The sequence below is a fragment of the Pteropus medius genome, unplaced genomic scaffold, assembly GCF_902729225.1.
Source record: "Pteropus medius unplaced genomic scaffold, Ma_sr-lr_union100, whole genome shotgun sequence".
In the NCBI taxonomy this organism is placed as follows: Eukaryota; Metazoa; Chordata; class Mammalia; order Chiroptera; family Pteropodidae; genus Pteropus; species Pteropus medius.
Window position 1 is genome coordinate 379168 of NW_024351648.1, and position 16387 is coordinate 395554.

The 16387-nt window shown below is 33.5% G+C and overlaps 1 protein-coding gene and 1 long non-coding RNA gene across 9 annotated transcripts in view; both read left to right on the top strand.

The window, feature by feature from the left end:
• Positions 1-16: 16 nt before the first annotated feature.
• On the top strand, positions 17-13153 carry LOC120587322 (uncharacterized). Of its 2 annotated transcripts, none has more exons than XR_005648918.1 (5): positions 17-423; positions 2721-2787; positions 3337-3420; positions 8251-8319; positions 12775-13153. It is a non-coding gene; the product is annotated as an uncharacterized LOC120587322 (long non-coding RNA). The 2 variants fall into 2 exon arrangements; XR_005648919.1 differs by lacking the exon at positions 17-423 and adding an exon at positions 692-760.
• Positions 13154-15311: 2158 nt separating this feature from the next.
• The window catches only part of CHD2 (chromodomain helicase DNA binding protein 2), an 89721-nt gene continuing 88645 nt past the window's right edge, over positions 15312-16387 (top strand). For 2 of the 7 annotated variants that reach the window (XR_005648917.1, XM_039844020.1), the window contains exons 1-2: positions 15336-15908; positions 16249-16381. Coding sequence is in view for 4 of the 7 variants with exons in the window: in XM_039844020.1 (XP_039699954.1) it covers positions 16320-16381 (62 nt within the window). In the remaining 3 variants the exon portion in view is untranslated. Of the gene's footprint in view, positions 15909-16245; positions 16382-16387 lie in introns of those variants that run through there. The other 5 variants (XM_039844023.1, XM_039844032.1, XM_039844016.1 and 2 more) reach the window with 4 other exon arrangements.

The following is a 16387-nucleotide window of genomic DNA, read 5'->3' on the forward strand; positions in this document are numbered from 1 at the left end:
CCATGTTGTATGGTGTGTGGGGCGGGGGGAGGAGGAGGAGGGAGCAAAGCCGAGAGAGGAGACGGGAGAGAGACACCACACACACACGGCACAAGATGGCCGGAGAGGCAGCAGCACCCCGAGCTGTCAGGCGTTCCGTCGCGGCCGCGGGACCCGCTGGCCCGCGCGGAACTGCGCCCGGGCGCCGCGCAGGCTCGCGGGAGCAAAGCGGGCACGGCTGAGGCAAGACCGGCCGCGCGCCGAGGTCGGATCTCGCGGCAGAGGCGCCCGGGGCGGCCGGGCCCACGACGCCGAAAGCGCCGCTGCGGCAGCGGCCGCGGAGGCTCCCCGGGGCCCCGGCTGCTCGACCCGGCGCGGGCGGAGGCCAGGCGCGGGCATCGGGTGCGGGCGATCTCGAGGTTCCGGCAGCCGCGCTCGGACCCGGTGAGTGGCTCCCCGGCCCCTTTTATTGTCCTTTGTCCTTGGGAGGAAAAGCAAAATGTCCTTGAACGCGCGAGCAGGAGGGGGCGGCGGGCAGGGCCTCGCTGGCCGGCTCTCCAGCTACCCCATCGGCGTCGTAGGCTGGCTCCCCGGGCGGGAAGCGCCTCGATGCCGCGGGGCCCGAGGCCGGGGGGCGCGGGGGTCCCCGCTGCAGACCTTGCGGTGGGCGGGGGGGGGGCGGCTTCGCCGCCGGGATCGGCTCCGCTGGGGAAGGGGCGGCGGCGGGTGACCGCAGGCGGGAGCCCGAAGGGACTGCGAGAGGAGAGCCCTTTCTGTCCTGGTGAGTTATTTTGATATTTAGGGTTGAAAGGAAAAATCCCTTACAGGTTCTCCAACAGGGGAGCTTTTTAACCTCTTTCTGGTAAGGTGGGAACTCATTTGATGGTCGAATTTAGAAGAACAATGGAACCCTGGCTACGCTTAAAGAAAAATAAAACTTGTTTTTTTTTTTTCTTTTGGGTGTTGGCTCTTAACTCTTTCAAAGCCGATTTTGAAAACGGCTTCAGTGTTACAGATGAGAAGGTGCTTGCTGTTTATTAAAACCTTTATGACGTTAAGGTTGTCTTTTAAAAAGGCGAAGTGGAGAAGTGCTTCTGATATTTCAAAAATTAGGAAGACAAGTTTACTATAACGTCAAGGCTGCTTAATGGAACTAGATTTTAATTATGATGCTAGACGATGACGTTCGATTAATATAGTTTATTTTGCCGAGGTTATTTGGTATTCTGATGTTTGAATAATGATCAAATGTACTGTTTGGTACTTTTTTTTAAAGGTCATAAGGAGCCGTTATCTGTAACATACCACACCTGAATGTTAAAACGTACTTGGGTCAGTTCCTAGACTTTTAAAAGTTTAAGTTCGTTATTTTATTATTTAAAAAAGTAATTGATATTTTCACAAGCCATGGTCGACAAAACTTTTACAAAGGCATATTCTGACACCAAATCTCTTTGTGAAGTTACTTTCTCGTAGTATAAATATTAAAGTAGGACTGCTCTCGTAATGGGTGAAGAAGAGGAGCCATATTTGTTGCATTTGTTGCATGCATGAAAATCTAGATATGCTTAAAACGGAACAATATTTTAATACTACATGTTGGTTTCAAAAAATTTGCAGAGTTTTCTGTATAGTCCATGAATTTGAAAAAATTGTTTGAGAGGGAATTTAAGTTTGATGGTTTGAAAAACAAACCACAAATGCAAAAACCTTTGTGTATTTTAGAATATATTTGTCTTCATTCTGCGGTAGCCCTTATGTTGTAAAGGTACAGATTTATGTAAAAATAGTGTGGGGCAAATTTACCTAGTATTTACAGAATCAAAGATACTGATGTAATTGACCATATTGCTGAGCATATTTTTGTCAGTAAAATTGTTTTATTTTCTGAATAGCATTAATATAGTGCTGCATGTTACATCAGTTGCGCATATCTTGATTTTACAGGATCTGTTTAAGTACCAATTTTGGTTGTTCAAATTAGCATTTTCAAATTTTTGAACACTGAAAGTGGTTTTAAATGAGTATTCTGAATCTTAGTTTTTCAGAATCCTTTGAAGAGTGAAATGCAAAATAATTGCTGGCAGTTTGACCTCATAAGATCTTTTTAACATGAGTAATGGGGGAAGGGAGAGACTGAAAATGTTCAAGACCCTGGTTTGAAATTGAGTAAAGGTCATAGATACTACGTGTTTTAGACTTGTTTAAAAAACAAACTTAATATCCTACTTGATGAGATCAAATAACTTGTGGATTAAAAATTTAAAGTAACCAGTGGCCATTTTAACTTAAATAATTTCTCCTAGAAGAGTAATTTTCAGTTGCTCATAATAAAAAGTATTTCTAGATGGTAAGGGAAATGTTAAGATGTCAGCTTTCGAAAATGGTATGGTAAACTTTTCCTTTGTTTTTGTGTATTGCCTGGTATTAAATGAAAAATAAAAACAAGGTCATAATCTTAAATCTGTCCAAAGATGTAAATCTTCTGTAATTTTTAGTTGAATGCCTTAATCTCAAATGTTTGTCCATGCAACCAAAAGATGAGAAAAACAAAGACTGATAACTATTAAGATAAATAACTGTAACCTTAAATGTACAGGTAATGTGTGGATGAGCCGTCTCTTGAATTTGTCTGTAGATCGTGTCTGTGGAATATTTTCTTATTGTTTCATCGCACTGAAACTTAGGCCAAGAAATGTTTAAAAATCAAAATATTGATATCTTCCTTTTTTTTTTTAAAGGGAACTTACAAGATTAAAATTAAATTTGGTTGATGATGGTTCTGAACAAATACAGCTCTTATTTGAGGTAAGACTGGGTAAATTTTTATTACTTCAACATAAAAATAAGTGTATTAGGTTTTGTTTTTGTTCTTTGATAATTTGTATTTCCAGTAATTAGTAATTATGAACATGAGTAAATCTCTGAAATAATTTTACAGAGCCTTTAAACCTTTTCATTGAATGAAAAATGTATGTGCATAGCCATTGTAACTTAACGTGCCTTTGAATAGTTTAAAATACTGAAGGTCCTTTACGCCTTTGTTTAATTTTGGGGACAAGAAAAGACATTTTGAGGAAAACCATAAACCAAAGATACACTTTTTCTTTTTAGCTCTCTGATATACTGTGCAAACAGGTTTAATCTTTTAAATATTTACAGAAACAAATTTTTTGGAAAATTTGAACAAGTTATTCCTACAAATAGATTTTAGGGAAGAACATTTTAAAAATCAGGTTTTGGAGCATAGATTGTAGAGGTTTTTTTTATGATAAAATATTTAAAACACTTATCTCTACTCTCTATTAGTTGTTGCATCAATAAATTGTTTAGAATATTGTTTTCTTCCCTCCAAAGATACACCATTTTGAAGACTGAGACTGGAGTTTTATCCTTGATGATAAAGGAAATCTTTGCGAAAGTCTGTGCTTTATGTAACAAGTAAGTAAATGTTTTTATCCACCATATGAAATGTGATAACGATCACCATTTGAGTAGAAAAATAAATAACTAGAGTGTGTCAGTGAAGAATAAACAGATTGATTATCTTGAAAAAGAGATGAGAAAAAAGCCCATCAAATTCCATTTCCTTACATCAAAGCACTTTGGTATTAATATTGAAACAATTGATACATGTAGTTTATATCAGCAGTACGACATTCAGAACTTTCTAATAAAATAGTGCTTCAGGATTATAGTTAAATCAGTAGTTGAGTCATCAATCAGTTATGTCTTTACGATCTGAAATGTACATTCTTCAGTCATTTTTTTGATGATATTGATCATGTTTTAGAAATGGCCTAGAATTTTGCATTTGCCCATCTTACCATTCTTGAAAGACCTATATGTCAAATACTAAATGGACACTTTCATATTCTAGTTACTAGTTCATGGATTTTAAATATTTTACACATTTTTATGAGTTCGTTTTCAAACAGGTGTACAAAAATGACATCTTAATGAAAACTAGAATGTCTTTAAAGAGATCTCCATATCTTATTTTTAAATCATAAAAGGAAGTAACTTCCAACATGCATACAATACTTTTATATCTTAAAACTAGATGAAGTGAATGGAAAAAAATGTCCACTGATAATTTTTAGGAAGTATTCTTTATTCATAAGTTAACACCGAATGTGGGAATTAATGTCAAGCCGATATTAGTGATTTACCAGAGGAAATATGTAATACAGTAACATCTTAGGAAGTTTTAAGAATAGCCAAATAACTCTTAAATCAGTATAAGGGTAAGTTTACCTTTGTCCTTGAAATTTATGAAGGAAAATTTTTTTTTTTCTGTTGGTGTTTCCTTATTCCTTTAATTGAAGTAGGTAATAAGGGTAATATTTTTATTGCCTTTATTTTAGCTTAAATTTTTCTTTTTAGTCCTTTTGCACTTTGATAAATTTGTGTTTATTATAGTGTGCAAAAGAAAACGAAATGTTGGCCATTTATCTATAGTGTCTTAAAGATATAACTTACCAAAAATTTAATACGTCATTTATCCCAAGCTTATTTAACACAAATGCCAGTGTTAAGGTTTCCTCTGCAAATGATTAGATATTAAATGGTGATTCAGATGTGGTTGGGCACTTAGAAAAATTGAGAATTGGGCCTCTTAAGAGACAAATGAATAATGAAGTATACTGTAAGTTTAAGTATAAATTGTCAATAAATTTATAATGGCCTACCAAAGGTTTAATTTGACCCATAATATAAAAAGATGAACGGTCGAAAGTTAGAAATGTTAAATGTTCTTATCTTTTTTACTCTAATATCAATAATTATAGAAAAATCTAAATGATGTAAGTTCTAAGTTAATCTCCAACTTAATGATATACAACCTCTTTTTTGTCACCAACAAGATAAAGGATTATAATAGATTGCATTTGAGAAAGGTCTCATGTACTTCAGCCTCCATGATAGTACTTAGACTTAGTGTTTTGATATTTGCTGCTTGAGCCAAGCTTATATAATGGGCAACATTTTTGATGGACAAAAATAATGGACACATGAAGGCCAATACAAACATAGGTAGTATTTTAAATTACTGTTTTTCGTGAGAAAGGTAAATTATTTAGTTTACTACTATCTTCTGCTTAGAGAAAGTGATGAATGCTTAACTATTTGCTTTTAATTTAGCATTTTGAACTAATTCTTGAATCATAAAAAAAATCATCCGATCAAGTTGATAATTGGGTTAGACTGCATTTGTCATTATGGTAATAACTGCTTATAAAATTACCTGAAGTTCCATAGAAATTAAAGAAGCCATGCTCATAGTTTATCACAAGGTTTTCATGAACCACGGCATGCCAGTTAGAGGCTAGATTATGTAAAATACATTTTTTAAGTATAGTTTACTATTATACAGTTTCTTGGTTATTTAAACACTTGGAGTATGGACAACCAATTTACTTTTTATTTTTATCTCAGATTTAATTCTTTGTCGAGAGGCATAATTGTTGGAAAAGATAATTTGATGACATCTCTATCATCTACATTAATGAGAGGTAGAGATATGTGATGAGTCAAAATATATGAGATTTAGCAAGCAGAAGACTCAGCTTCTAATGTAAATTCACTCTGTAATCTTGACATTTTAAGTCACTGTATACCTTAGTCTCTTAGTTTGTTTTGTATAAAGTATTTGGAGTTTCCAGTCTCTTGAGATACCTTTTAGTCTTAAATTCTGTAATAAAAATAATGGTAAGCAGTGTCTAATTCTGTTACACAAACTGGAGGATAATTTTTGTAATTTTTGCATCGTAAATCATGTTTGTTATTTCCGTGGTGAAACTATTTGAATAACACGATATCTGGGCAGTGGCATACTTTACTTTCTTAATTTGAGGCATTTGAAAATATTAATAAATAGTATAAATGCAGACATTGGAGAGTTGGTCTTAAAAAACAGTTAAGTTGTGAAATTGTCTTTTAAAGAAGATTTAAAATGCAATAAAAGCATTGTTTGGATTTTTAGAAATATTCATTTAAATAACATTTAGTGTATTTAATGTAACATTTGCAGCTGAGCCATTGAGATTATAAATGAGGATTTATATTTACATGCCTGACATAATCCATTTCATTTCCTTCAAGAAATTTCTATGCTAAATATCCTCACTTTTACCAGGTACCTTTTCTTTCCAGATTGAGGGGCTCAATACAAACTTAATTTTCAAAGTGGCTATTATATCTGAATGTGATTAAACGTTACAATTTAAATTCAAGGATATTATGAACTTAAAACCGTGACTTGGTTTTTTAACGTAACTTTTAAGTAGCATTTTTCCTACATTTTAATAGTTTTGATTTAAATGTGTGAAACTAGATAGTTTAGTGTTTTGAAAACAATCCTTTGCTTTTAAACTAAATCATTTATTTGAAATGGAATATTTCCCAAACAATTACACCCTTGATGTGTATGACAGCAGTAATCATAATCATTTTAATTTAGATCATCATGCTAGATATTTTGCTTAACTTTAATGGTTTATGAGTTGTGGCAGAATTTTCTAATTTCTTTATTAGTACCTTACTTTTATGGAAGATTTCTTATATTTCATAGTGCTCAGATTTTATTCTTAAATGTTAAAAATTATTTAAGGACTTTAAAAGGTGAAAAAATCAAATATTCTAAGAAAAGCATAAAAGGGCTAATGACAAGACTTTACTAAAACTGTCTTTATGTCTTATAAATAAGACTAGCAATCAAAATGATTATTTACATTAAACGTATAATTTCATATTAAATGAAAATGCATAATACTGTAAAATATTAAGGATAAGTAGGAATATGAACAAAATATACTTTTGTAGTCTACGTAAGATGAAATCAGCTTCCCCCACTCCTGCAAAGGAAGGCAAAACACTCACTTTTGAGAAAGGAGGTGATGTGGGAGATTATATCAGAGTCAGTAATTTTGGAGATGGCGCAAGGTTAGATTCAAGTCCTTTTCTATTTTTGGTGAATGGAGAATATGGAATACTTGTACTGGTAGGTAATTTTTTTATAAGCACATTATCAGACCAATGTGAAGGAGATTTCCCTCAGACATTTCACCAATGTTCCTTAAAACAATTCCACTCTTAGAGGTTATATCAGTTTATTTTACTTGGTTAAAATTTGTCTTTGTTCAGAAATCCTCTCTTCCTTAGAAGGTCTGGTTAAACCTGAAAACTTAAAAATAAATAATGCTGTTTCTTATAGATTGCTTTGTTAACTTGTTGGGAGGATATTTTAGCACTTTACTCTTAGAGGTAATTTTGAAGCGGATCTTTGCTAAATTTTTCATTATGATTAATCAGGATGACTAAAGAGATTTGGTTTGGTAAGAAAATCAGAAACTTGCTTTATAATTTGAAAATTTGAAACTTTTAGTCAAGTAAAAGCATTTGGGTGGCTTATTTTTACCTTAGATCCTAAACTGTTCTTTTGCTTTCTCAAAATTCTTAAATTGTTATACTTTAACATTGAACTTTTAAACAGCTTTTTTGGTGACTCTACATGTTATTGTGATTATTATAATCATACTTTGGAGCCGGAGTGACTAAAAAATACATACCTGCATTCAGAAGGCATTTGAGATATGGGGCACAAATCTTCCATGTTTAGTTGATGAGGTATTTCAGTCCAGCGAAAAATATGGATGTGATATTTTTGTTATCCAGGACATATTTTAGAAAGGGTTAGTGTTTGAAGCGAGTAGGTTGATACAATTAGCAATAAAAATAGTTTGAAATTGTGCCTAAAAATTCCTTTCTAACATTTGATCTTATAATAGTGTCGATTAGAGTACAGGATAATGTGAACTAAAAGAGACATCGCCTTGCAGATAGGTAATGGAAGTTTTTCTTAAGAAATCTTGAAAGTAGATTAGATGAAACACCAAAAGATAAAATAATTCTATAGTGTTAAGGAGTGATGTTGGCTCTGCTGAACAGCTAGTTCTCAAATCCCTACTGCCCATTAGATCCACCTGGGGAGCTCAAATTTTTACCTTCTCTGTTGGAGTTCTTGGTGATTGAGATTTAAACTTTTGTATGTGTTTTTATAGTAATTTGTTTTATAGGTGAGCCTCCGTACAGTCAAATTTAAGATCCTCTGGGTTAGAACTTTCTGTCCTCTGCTTGGACTGTATTCATAAATGACATGTGTCTTGGACTTGTGGCGAGTGATCCTTATACGATATTTGTGAATAAATCATGGCATTTTAAGAATCTTTTCTTTTTCTATGCATAAAATTATGTTCTTTTTGTTTTCTGCAGTAATGTGAATCCTGAGAATGAATCTCTGAAGTGACTGTGCAACGTAATAGATGTTGGTGGAAGCATTTAGTAAGTTTTATTCAATTTACGTTTAAACTTTTTCTAATTTTAGGTATGACGGAAATTTTGAGTGAGTCAGAATTTTGAACATATAGAGGACTTTAGTGAAGCTCAAAACAGTATAAAAACATAAAACCAACATGGTTAGATATGTGTGAGGTTTATTATTAAAAGTTTATCAATTTATTCCAGCCTAATATTATTTCTACTTTCTTCACTTAAATTGGGGCAAAAGTACACTGCAGAGAAACCCACATTTGAATATGCTACTATAACACCACCCTAAGATCTGAGTGTTTGGAAAAAAAATCCCCCCCCCATTTTTGTAAATAAAGTTTTATTGGAACACAGCTATGCTCTTTGATTTACACATTGTATCTGCTTTCCCATTATAGCTGCAGAGTTGAGAATAGTTGTAGCTAATGCTCACAAACCCTAGAATATTTACTGTCTTGTAAGGAAAGCTGCTTTCTCTTTTCCTAGATCTATCTCTGTTGTCAACTTTATCTTATCTATGTAGAACTCAGAAGCCCTTGGGCTTTCTTTTGGTAATAGAACATACTTTTAAATGGATTTCAATGTAGTAATTCTGATAAACTAAGTAATTCCAAACTTTTCTTAAAACTTTCAAAGCCCAATGAAAAGTCCTGCTAACACTGGGGTCCAAGTTTTTATATTAGCAAACTTGGTTGCAATTACTATGGAATAGTTTTTCTAACTCCCAACCTGAGAAATAGTGGGGAAAATTAGTGGTAAGGCTGTATTAAGGAATTTGGATGGATTCTCAAAAGGATTTTTTATTTACAGAACTTTTTAGGTATGATGATTACATACTAGCTGTTTCTTAAGCGTAATCACTTTTGAATCACATTTGGGAATCTAGATTCTTGATAATTTTTGCTTCTTAATACTACTTCAAATTCCGTTGTATAAATGGCTAGTAGGGCCTGCAAAAATAGAAAAGTTCTTTTGTTTTTTGATGGCGGATGGTGAGGGCAGAGATTAAAAACTCTTCTCATGTAGCACAATTATTGACCCCAACATGTTTTTAAGAGATTAATTGCCTGGTATATAGTTGATGCTCAATAAATACTTGTTTACTTACTGTATATAGTTTCTATTAAATATTATCAGCTACTGTTTTGGGTCTAATAAAAGTGGAATTTATTAAAACATAAGTTTTGATGCTTTAAATATTAATTTTTAGGTGTGCCTGAAAGCTAAAACTTTGACTCAGTAGAAGTTAAAACTGACAAAATAATTTTCACTCAACATCATGTGTAGTCAAGTTTTAAGTAATAGGGACAGAGGGGAAGATTTGATTTGATTGTAAAATTTTAAATTAAGATGTCTATCAGAATTGATCAGCTGTTTGTGGTCTGTCTCAAATCATTTCGTAATTAGTTTTTATGCCCACCGTATTAGGATCCAGGCTTGTTAATATATTGTAATTCTATTTAGGATTCAAGCTATTTGTGGGTAATAAGACAAAATATGGGAATTCACTATTAAATGTTTCAAATTAAGGACCAATACAGAGAAGATTGAAATCAAATCATAAGCACCAAAAACCTTAATTACATGATGGGAAGGATCAGTTTCTGCTCTGGATTGTAATTTCATATCCATTTGTCCCTTTGGTTTTGCAATAAATATTTAAGTTTAAAGTAATTTCATAAGTTAAATTGATTTAATAATTAGCATTATTGGAGTCACCTATTTTTAAAATTAATCGAATTTTAAAATTAAAAGAATCATTAGTCACTTTTTCCTTTTATTTCTTCCTGTCCCCCAATTTTTGTTGCTATTAGAATTCCCTAATTCTAATAGGGAAGTAGAAGTAAGGAGATTGCTTCTTTCAGGGGGAGCACCTCTTAAACCTAATCCAATAGTGAATCACTTGCTTGCATTTCAACTAACAATTCGTTTTAATATACAATGTCCCAGTGTTTTTGAATAAAATAACTGAGTTAGAATTTAAAGAGAAGACCTTACTCAATGTTATGTTCTTTCTTTCTGAATGTACAGTATTTGGGGATTTTAAGAGGTAGTAGTAACTTCCTACCTTCTTACCATAGTAGCCTTCTTACCTTTGCTTGTGGGACTTGTTAATCTTAGAACAAGCAATTTTCCTTGAAAGTATAAACTAGTGAGCATCATAACGGTAAAAGTGTCCTAACTTTTCATAGTATGTTTAGCTTGTTATGTGAAATACTGGAAAGACCTGAGTCTATTTAATAATGGAATTCTAGATCGAATCATCATTTCTTAAGTATGTCTGTAGTATAAGATTAAATTCTTTAAAGCAGGAAGTGTTTTGTCTTCAAATAATTGATTCCATGGTTCTTTGGATTCTTTATAGATATCATTACTGTTGGAGTATAAATTATTTTGATTTAGTAAGGTTACTTTGTAGGCCCCCAAGTACTTTGGTTATTGTGGCATATCAGAAGAATAGCTAACGTTTATTGAGGTCTTTCTATATGCCAGGTAATATGAATACTGTAAATGTACTAACTCATTTGTTTCACTACTGCCACATGAGGTAGGTACTGCTATTATTTCTTTTACACAGATGAAAAACTGTGGATTTTGTTATCAAAAATATTTCCAGGCTCCCAGAGCTCATGCCTGCTTTCTTTTTAATTTTTTAACATAACTTTGCTTATTAGCAACTTTGGGTTTTGTAAGAATTTAGAATTATGTGAAAATAAATGACTTAGTCCTAAATCCCTAACTATTCTTTTAGGTCTTTGATGCTTGTCTTAGCATTTCTGCTTGTTAACAAGACTCATTTTTGGCTTTTGACGGGCTTTACTGGAGTACAGATTGTTCGTGGTTTTTTAATGTTATAGAATTGTCTGCTTTTCTCTTGTAGCATTCTTTTTCATTCTTTTTTTTTTTTAACTTATCAATATGCTAGTATTTTGGGATGATTTTAATGCCATTAGTTTTTTTTTTAATAATTGGTTTTGAAAGGGAATTTAATATAAAGTCCTTGCTAAATTCTTGTCCTGTTACAGAATGTAGAGCACTGATTTATTTCATGAACTAAAATAAATTGCACCTATAGCCATTGAAAAAGTTGTTACTTAAAACCAATGCATTAGTGTCATTGTTCATCATAATAGTATTTTATATCCCCAATTTCATTTAGAACTTGATATTACATCAGAACAGAGATTAGGGAGAAATTGGTTTATAATTAACTTTTGCAAGAGGAATGATGTTATTTTTGTAGTTCTGTATAGAAGTATATGTCCTTTAATTTTAAGGAATGAACAATAAAAATTGAAGACATTTTATTGATGTGGAAAATCACAACAATAAAATGTCTTCATTTATAGGCTGGAGAGAAATCTGCAAAATATATCAAGAGGGGAACATGTTTTGTGTTTATTGCTGATGTCGTGACATTCATTTTAAGTAGTTTTTTTTAAATGAATGGTAGTGTTTTTTGGTTAATCAAATAGTTTAAGTAGATTTTTTAATTGTATAGACAAATCTTAATTACAGGATTAATGAGCAAAAATGCCCATATATTGAATAATCTAGTCAGTTATCCTTACTATCTCTATACTTTTGTTTGAGAGCTACAAAATTATAGAGGAGACTAGGGCTAGAACTTATTTTTGTAATTATCTTAATCCTGATGAATCAGGATCCTTTATTTAATGGTAAAATCTCTGGTATCCCACTTCTCTCTTTAATTCAAATTATTTAAGTAATGGATTTGTTCTTCCATGAGGAACATTTTTTTGGCAGTGGGTGTATTTTATTTGTATTCGAAATCTGATAGTATTTTATGGCAAATATCAAATAAGCCAGGCTCTTTTGCATTTAAAAAAATTCTTTTTTCCGGTAGTGGCTACATAGTTCCTGCATTCTCAGATATGTAGCTAAAGATGGTGGCATCTGTATTTTGCATTTGTGTTATCTAAGCAAAATTAATGAACATCTATTGGACTGGAAAACTATGCTATGATCCACTGCTTTGGTTTTTCTTTTTTTAAATCCCTTAAGATTCTTTTACATACTACTTATGTCTTTATTTGAAGAAGCTTGGAAAGTTTTCTGCATTGAGATTTAAAATCCATAGTGTTGCTGTAATTTAGCTTTCCAGGATTTTTTAATTTGAATTTTTATTTTTATTTCTCACATAGACAGTATAACAATTTACAGTATTACATTTAACTGGTAAAAATTGATCTCTTTACTGCCACTTTTTTATGGTTACATATATATCTGACTGTAGAACTTTGTTACTCCTGTACAGTCTTTGATTCTCTCATTGAGAAGTATGTGCAGTGCATACAACTTTAGACAGTTTCTTCATTTAAAGCTGTTACAAAATTAAAACTGTGTATGGTAAGAGTATCTTCAAGGTGGGTGGATGTTCTGTGTTTGAAGGAATAAGATTATTGGTATTCCAACAGCATTTTTTCTTTTAATGTTTTCATCAAGCACCCAGTCAGCTTGAAGAGTCTCAAATGGACCCTCCCACTGAGAAATCAAGATGGCAGTCCACTTTGGGGAATAGAGGAAAATGGATTAATACAAGAGTGCTGTGATAATATACAACCAAGACAGGGTTCTTTTAACATGGATTTCATGAAATGAATGAAGACAATAGGTTTCTTACCCAACACAAATGGACAGTGGATATGACTTTCTAAAGACTTTTTGTATCATTAAACAAGTCCATTTTTGACATTTGGAGAAGGAAGATGGCACATTAACAGAGATGATAGTTTGTATGCTTGGAATTCTTTTTTCAGTCTGATTTTGTATGAGTATGACCTTGTGGAATGTTAACTTTAATAAAATTTCTGACACTTTAAAATTTCTCAGTTTGGGTTTATTTTTTTGAGCTGGAGTTTCATTAAATGTTCAGTTATCACCCTAAATAACACCTTGACCTTTACTTTTGCCCAGCAGTAAAGTGTACTGAATAAAGCTGGTAAATGGAAATAGTGTGTTGGAAAATATTGTACTTGGTTGACTAAGATTTCTCTTTTTAAAGTTGTTGAAATTTATTTCTGCTTTAAGAGATCATCATTTGGTCTAAATGCCGTTTTGTGCTTTCTTAAAACATCTTGCAAAATAACTTAACCAATGGGTAATAATAGAATCTTTAATTTGCCATGCGATTTTAATGAACTTTTAAAACAAAATGCCTTTTCCCTCAAAATTCAGGATAAGTGATATTTTTCTAATAAAAGGTCACATTTACCTAGATGCTTGTTAATATTGTAAATAAAATGTTTTGCAATAGAATATTCATCTGAACATTTAAACCGATGCCTCTTACCGTCTTTTATTAGTTAATATTAAGGGAAGAAGTATTAGATTTATTAGAGAAGTGTCCTTAGGGTATTCATAAAAGGACTTAAAATTTGGGTGGCAGTAATGTCTATAATATACATTATGTAAATATGAAACCTGTCCCGTGCATTTTTACTTGGTACCATACATATTTTTTATTTTTCTTATGTGCATTTAGGAATTTAGAATAAATGAATCATACATGTCACAGATTACTTATATTTGATTTTCTGGTGAATGCTGACATTTTAATTTTTGATAATCATCGAATACCAATTCGGTAACTGTTATAAAGGTGTGTGGTATACTTTAATTTGCTAAACCAAATGAATTGATAATATTTCCGCATTATACAGAGAACAAGAAATATCTTGATTTGTTTCGCGTGTGTTTGTGATTAATGTCAAATACTGTAACACACACATTCATGATCAAAACCTGGGCAGTATGTGTTCTCATTGATTTGAGGTGGTCTGTGTAAATCAAAAGTGGAATTTTGAGTTTTGATCTTGGTGTACAGAACTACCTTTTGTAGAAAGTATGGAATTGAAACTAGGGTTCCATTATGGATTTTACATTACCTAAATTCAGCTTGTTGCTTTCGTTGGGTATAAATCTAAACTGGATATCCTGAGGAAAGGACATTGTTCTGACAGATTATCATGTTGAGTAAGGAAAGTTTGATTTTTTTTTTTTTGGATGTGAATATTTTCTTGGGTGCGTGCTGAGAGAAAAAGCGTTGAATAATTTGTTTTTGGCATTAGTAATGATTTTGTTTCCATGGTCCTATGCTTTTGATATTTAGGAGAATTTGCCCTGAGATATTACTTTGATAACTTGCTGTCAGATATGACCAATTGTTATTAACTTAACCATTGTTGAAATGGGTTCGTGCCTAGAATTGGATTTGAAATACAATGGAAAGTTTGGGATTTATGTTGTGTTGGTTTTGGAGGTGGAGTTTCTTGGGTTTGTTATTTAAAGGTGACTGGTAGTTACATATTCTTGAATTTAGGAACTTTGTTTTGCCTAATCAGTGTGGGAAGTAAATATATTCTGGCTATGAGAGTTCTTTTGGTGTGGGGGGGTAAAGTTTGCAAAGTTATGTAATGGGTTAAATAATTTTGGGAAAGTACAAAGAAAAATCGAGGTTATCGAATAAAAATTAGTTGCATTAATTTTTTGCTCTAATGCAACTGAACACTAGGGAGGCGCTCTTGAGTTGTACCCCTTTCTTCCAATTGGGATGGAAAATTCCCCCTAAAACTTGTCTTTATGTAATTTTTAGGCTTCATAAAGAAGGCAAAACTTGAATTTAATTTATGAAATTGAGATTTTGCTTTTATTTAGAAACCATTTTACCCATGTGGGGGGTTAATTTTTTTAAAAGATTAGAAATTAAGATGAGCTTAAAATTATCTAAGAATTATCCTTTTTTCAAAATGGCTTGATAAAACACCACTTCCTGTCCAGAGAGGAAGTTATTTTAGCTCAAAGACTGAAATATTTAGCAGATCTTTAGACAAAAGGAACAAATTACATTTCTCTCTGGCTTAAAAAGGGTGCTTGAGCCAGAGGGGGTTAAGAAACCCTCCCCCCTCCCCCTGATGGGGTGGTCTGGAGGGGCAGGGAGGTGTGGGGGTGGGGGTCCTTAGGCTCCCTGGGATGGAGGATCTTTTCTTTTTTTTTGGTGGAGATGAAGGGGTGGGTCTATGGTACATCACCTGAGTTGTGGGGTAAATGTAGAGAGTGTCAATCAAAGGCAGAGCTCTCAGAGCTGGGAAGGAGGCTCTAGATGGCGGCTGTGCCTTAGAGAGAGCGCGCTCTGCTCCCTGCCTTCGCCTCACTTTACGCAACTTTCCCTAACTTTCGGGCAGCCTCAGGGGGCCCCCAGAGCCCCCTGCCTCTCTTAGTGACTTACTGGGGTCGATTCGAACCTTTTTTAGGGAGAAAAGCAGCTTTTAGGAGCTTTCTTTTCGTGCCTTGTTGGAAAGAAGCAGCCGTACTGAGAGCCCAGGTCGTTGTTTTTTCCAGCTTAGAAGCCATGGCGCACCTCCATTTTTGTGCGCTCTCCTAATGAGGTTTTTTTCTTCCGTACCCGTTTTAGTATTAATTGTCGCTTTATTTTTTTGACCAGTTAACATATTTGAGGATTATTTTATTTATTTTTCGTTTTTTAACGGAGAATTTCGTTTTTATTTTTAATTATTTGGGATCTGATATTTTTCTACTACTAGCTAGGACTCTTGCTTTGGACCTACTACATGGATCAGGTAAGTTCATAGTCATTAATGGTAATTTTAAAGATTTATATGTTAAAAGTTTGCTTTATTTTCTGTAAATATGAGAAATTCCTGGATGACGCAATAAGATACAGAGATTGTTATTTGTACCCAGTGTGTTACTTTGAGAAACTTTCCTTATTGATAGTGATTCCACTGTTCGGTTTATCCTGTTGTTTTTTTTTTTAAAGGAAAAAATAGAAATATTTTGTGTTTTGGTGCTTACCGCTGTTGTATTATAACAGTATCGTTACATGGTCAGGACTTTGTTCCTGATAATAAAAACCATCGATAGAAGCTGGGACCTTACCTTTCTTTCAACTTTTGACAGTAAATACCTGGGCACAGGACTTCAAAGCAAACACAGATTCCCCCTCCCCCTTAATATTTAAGAATTAAAAGATGATGAGAAATAAGGACAAAAGCCAAGAGGAGGACAGTTCGCCACACAGCAATGCATCGAGGTATGA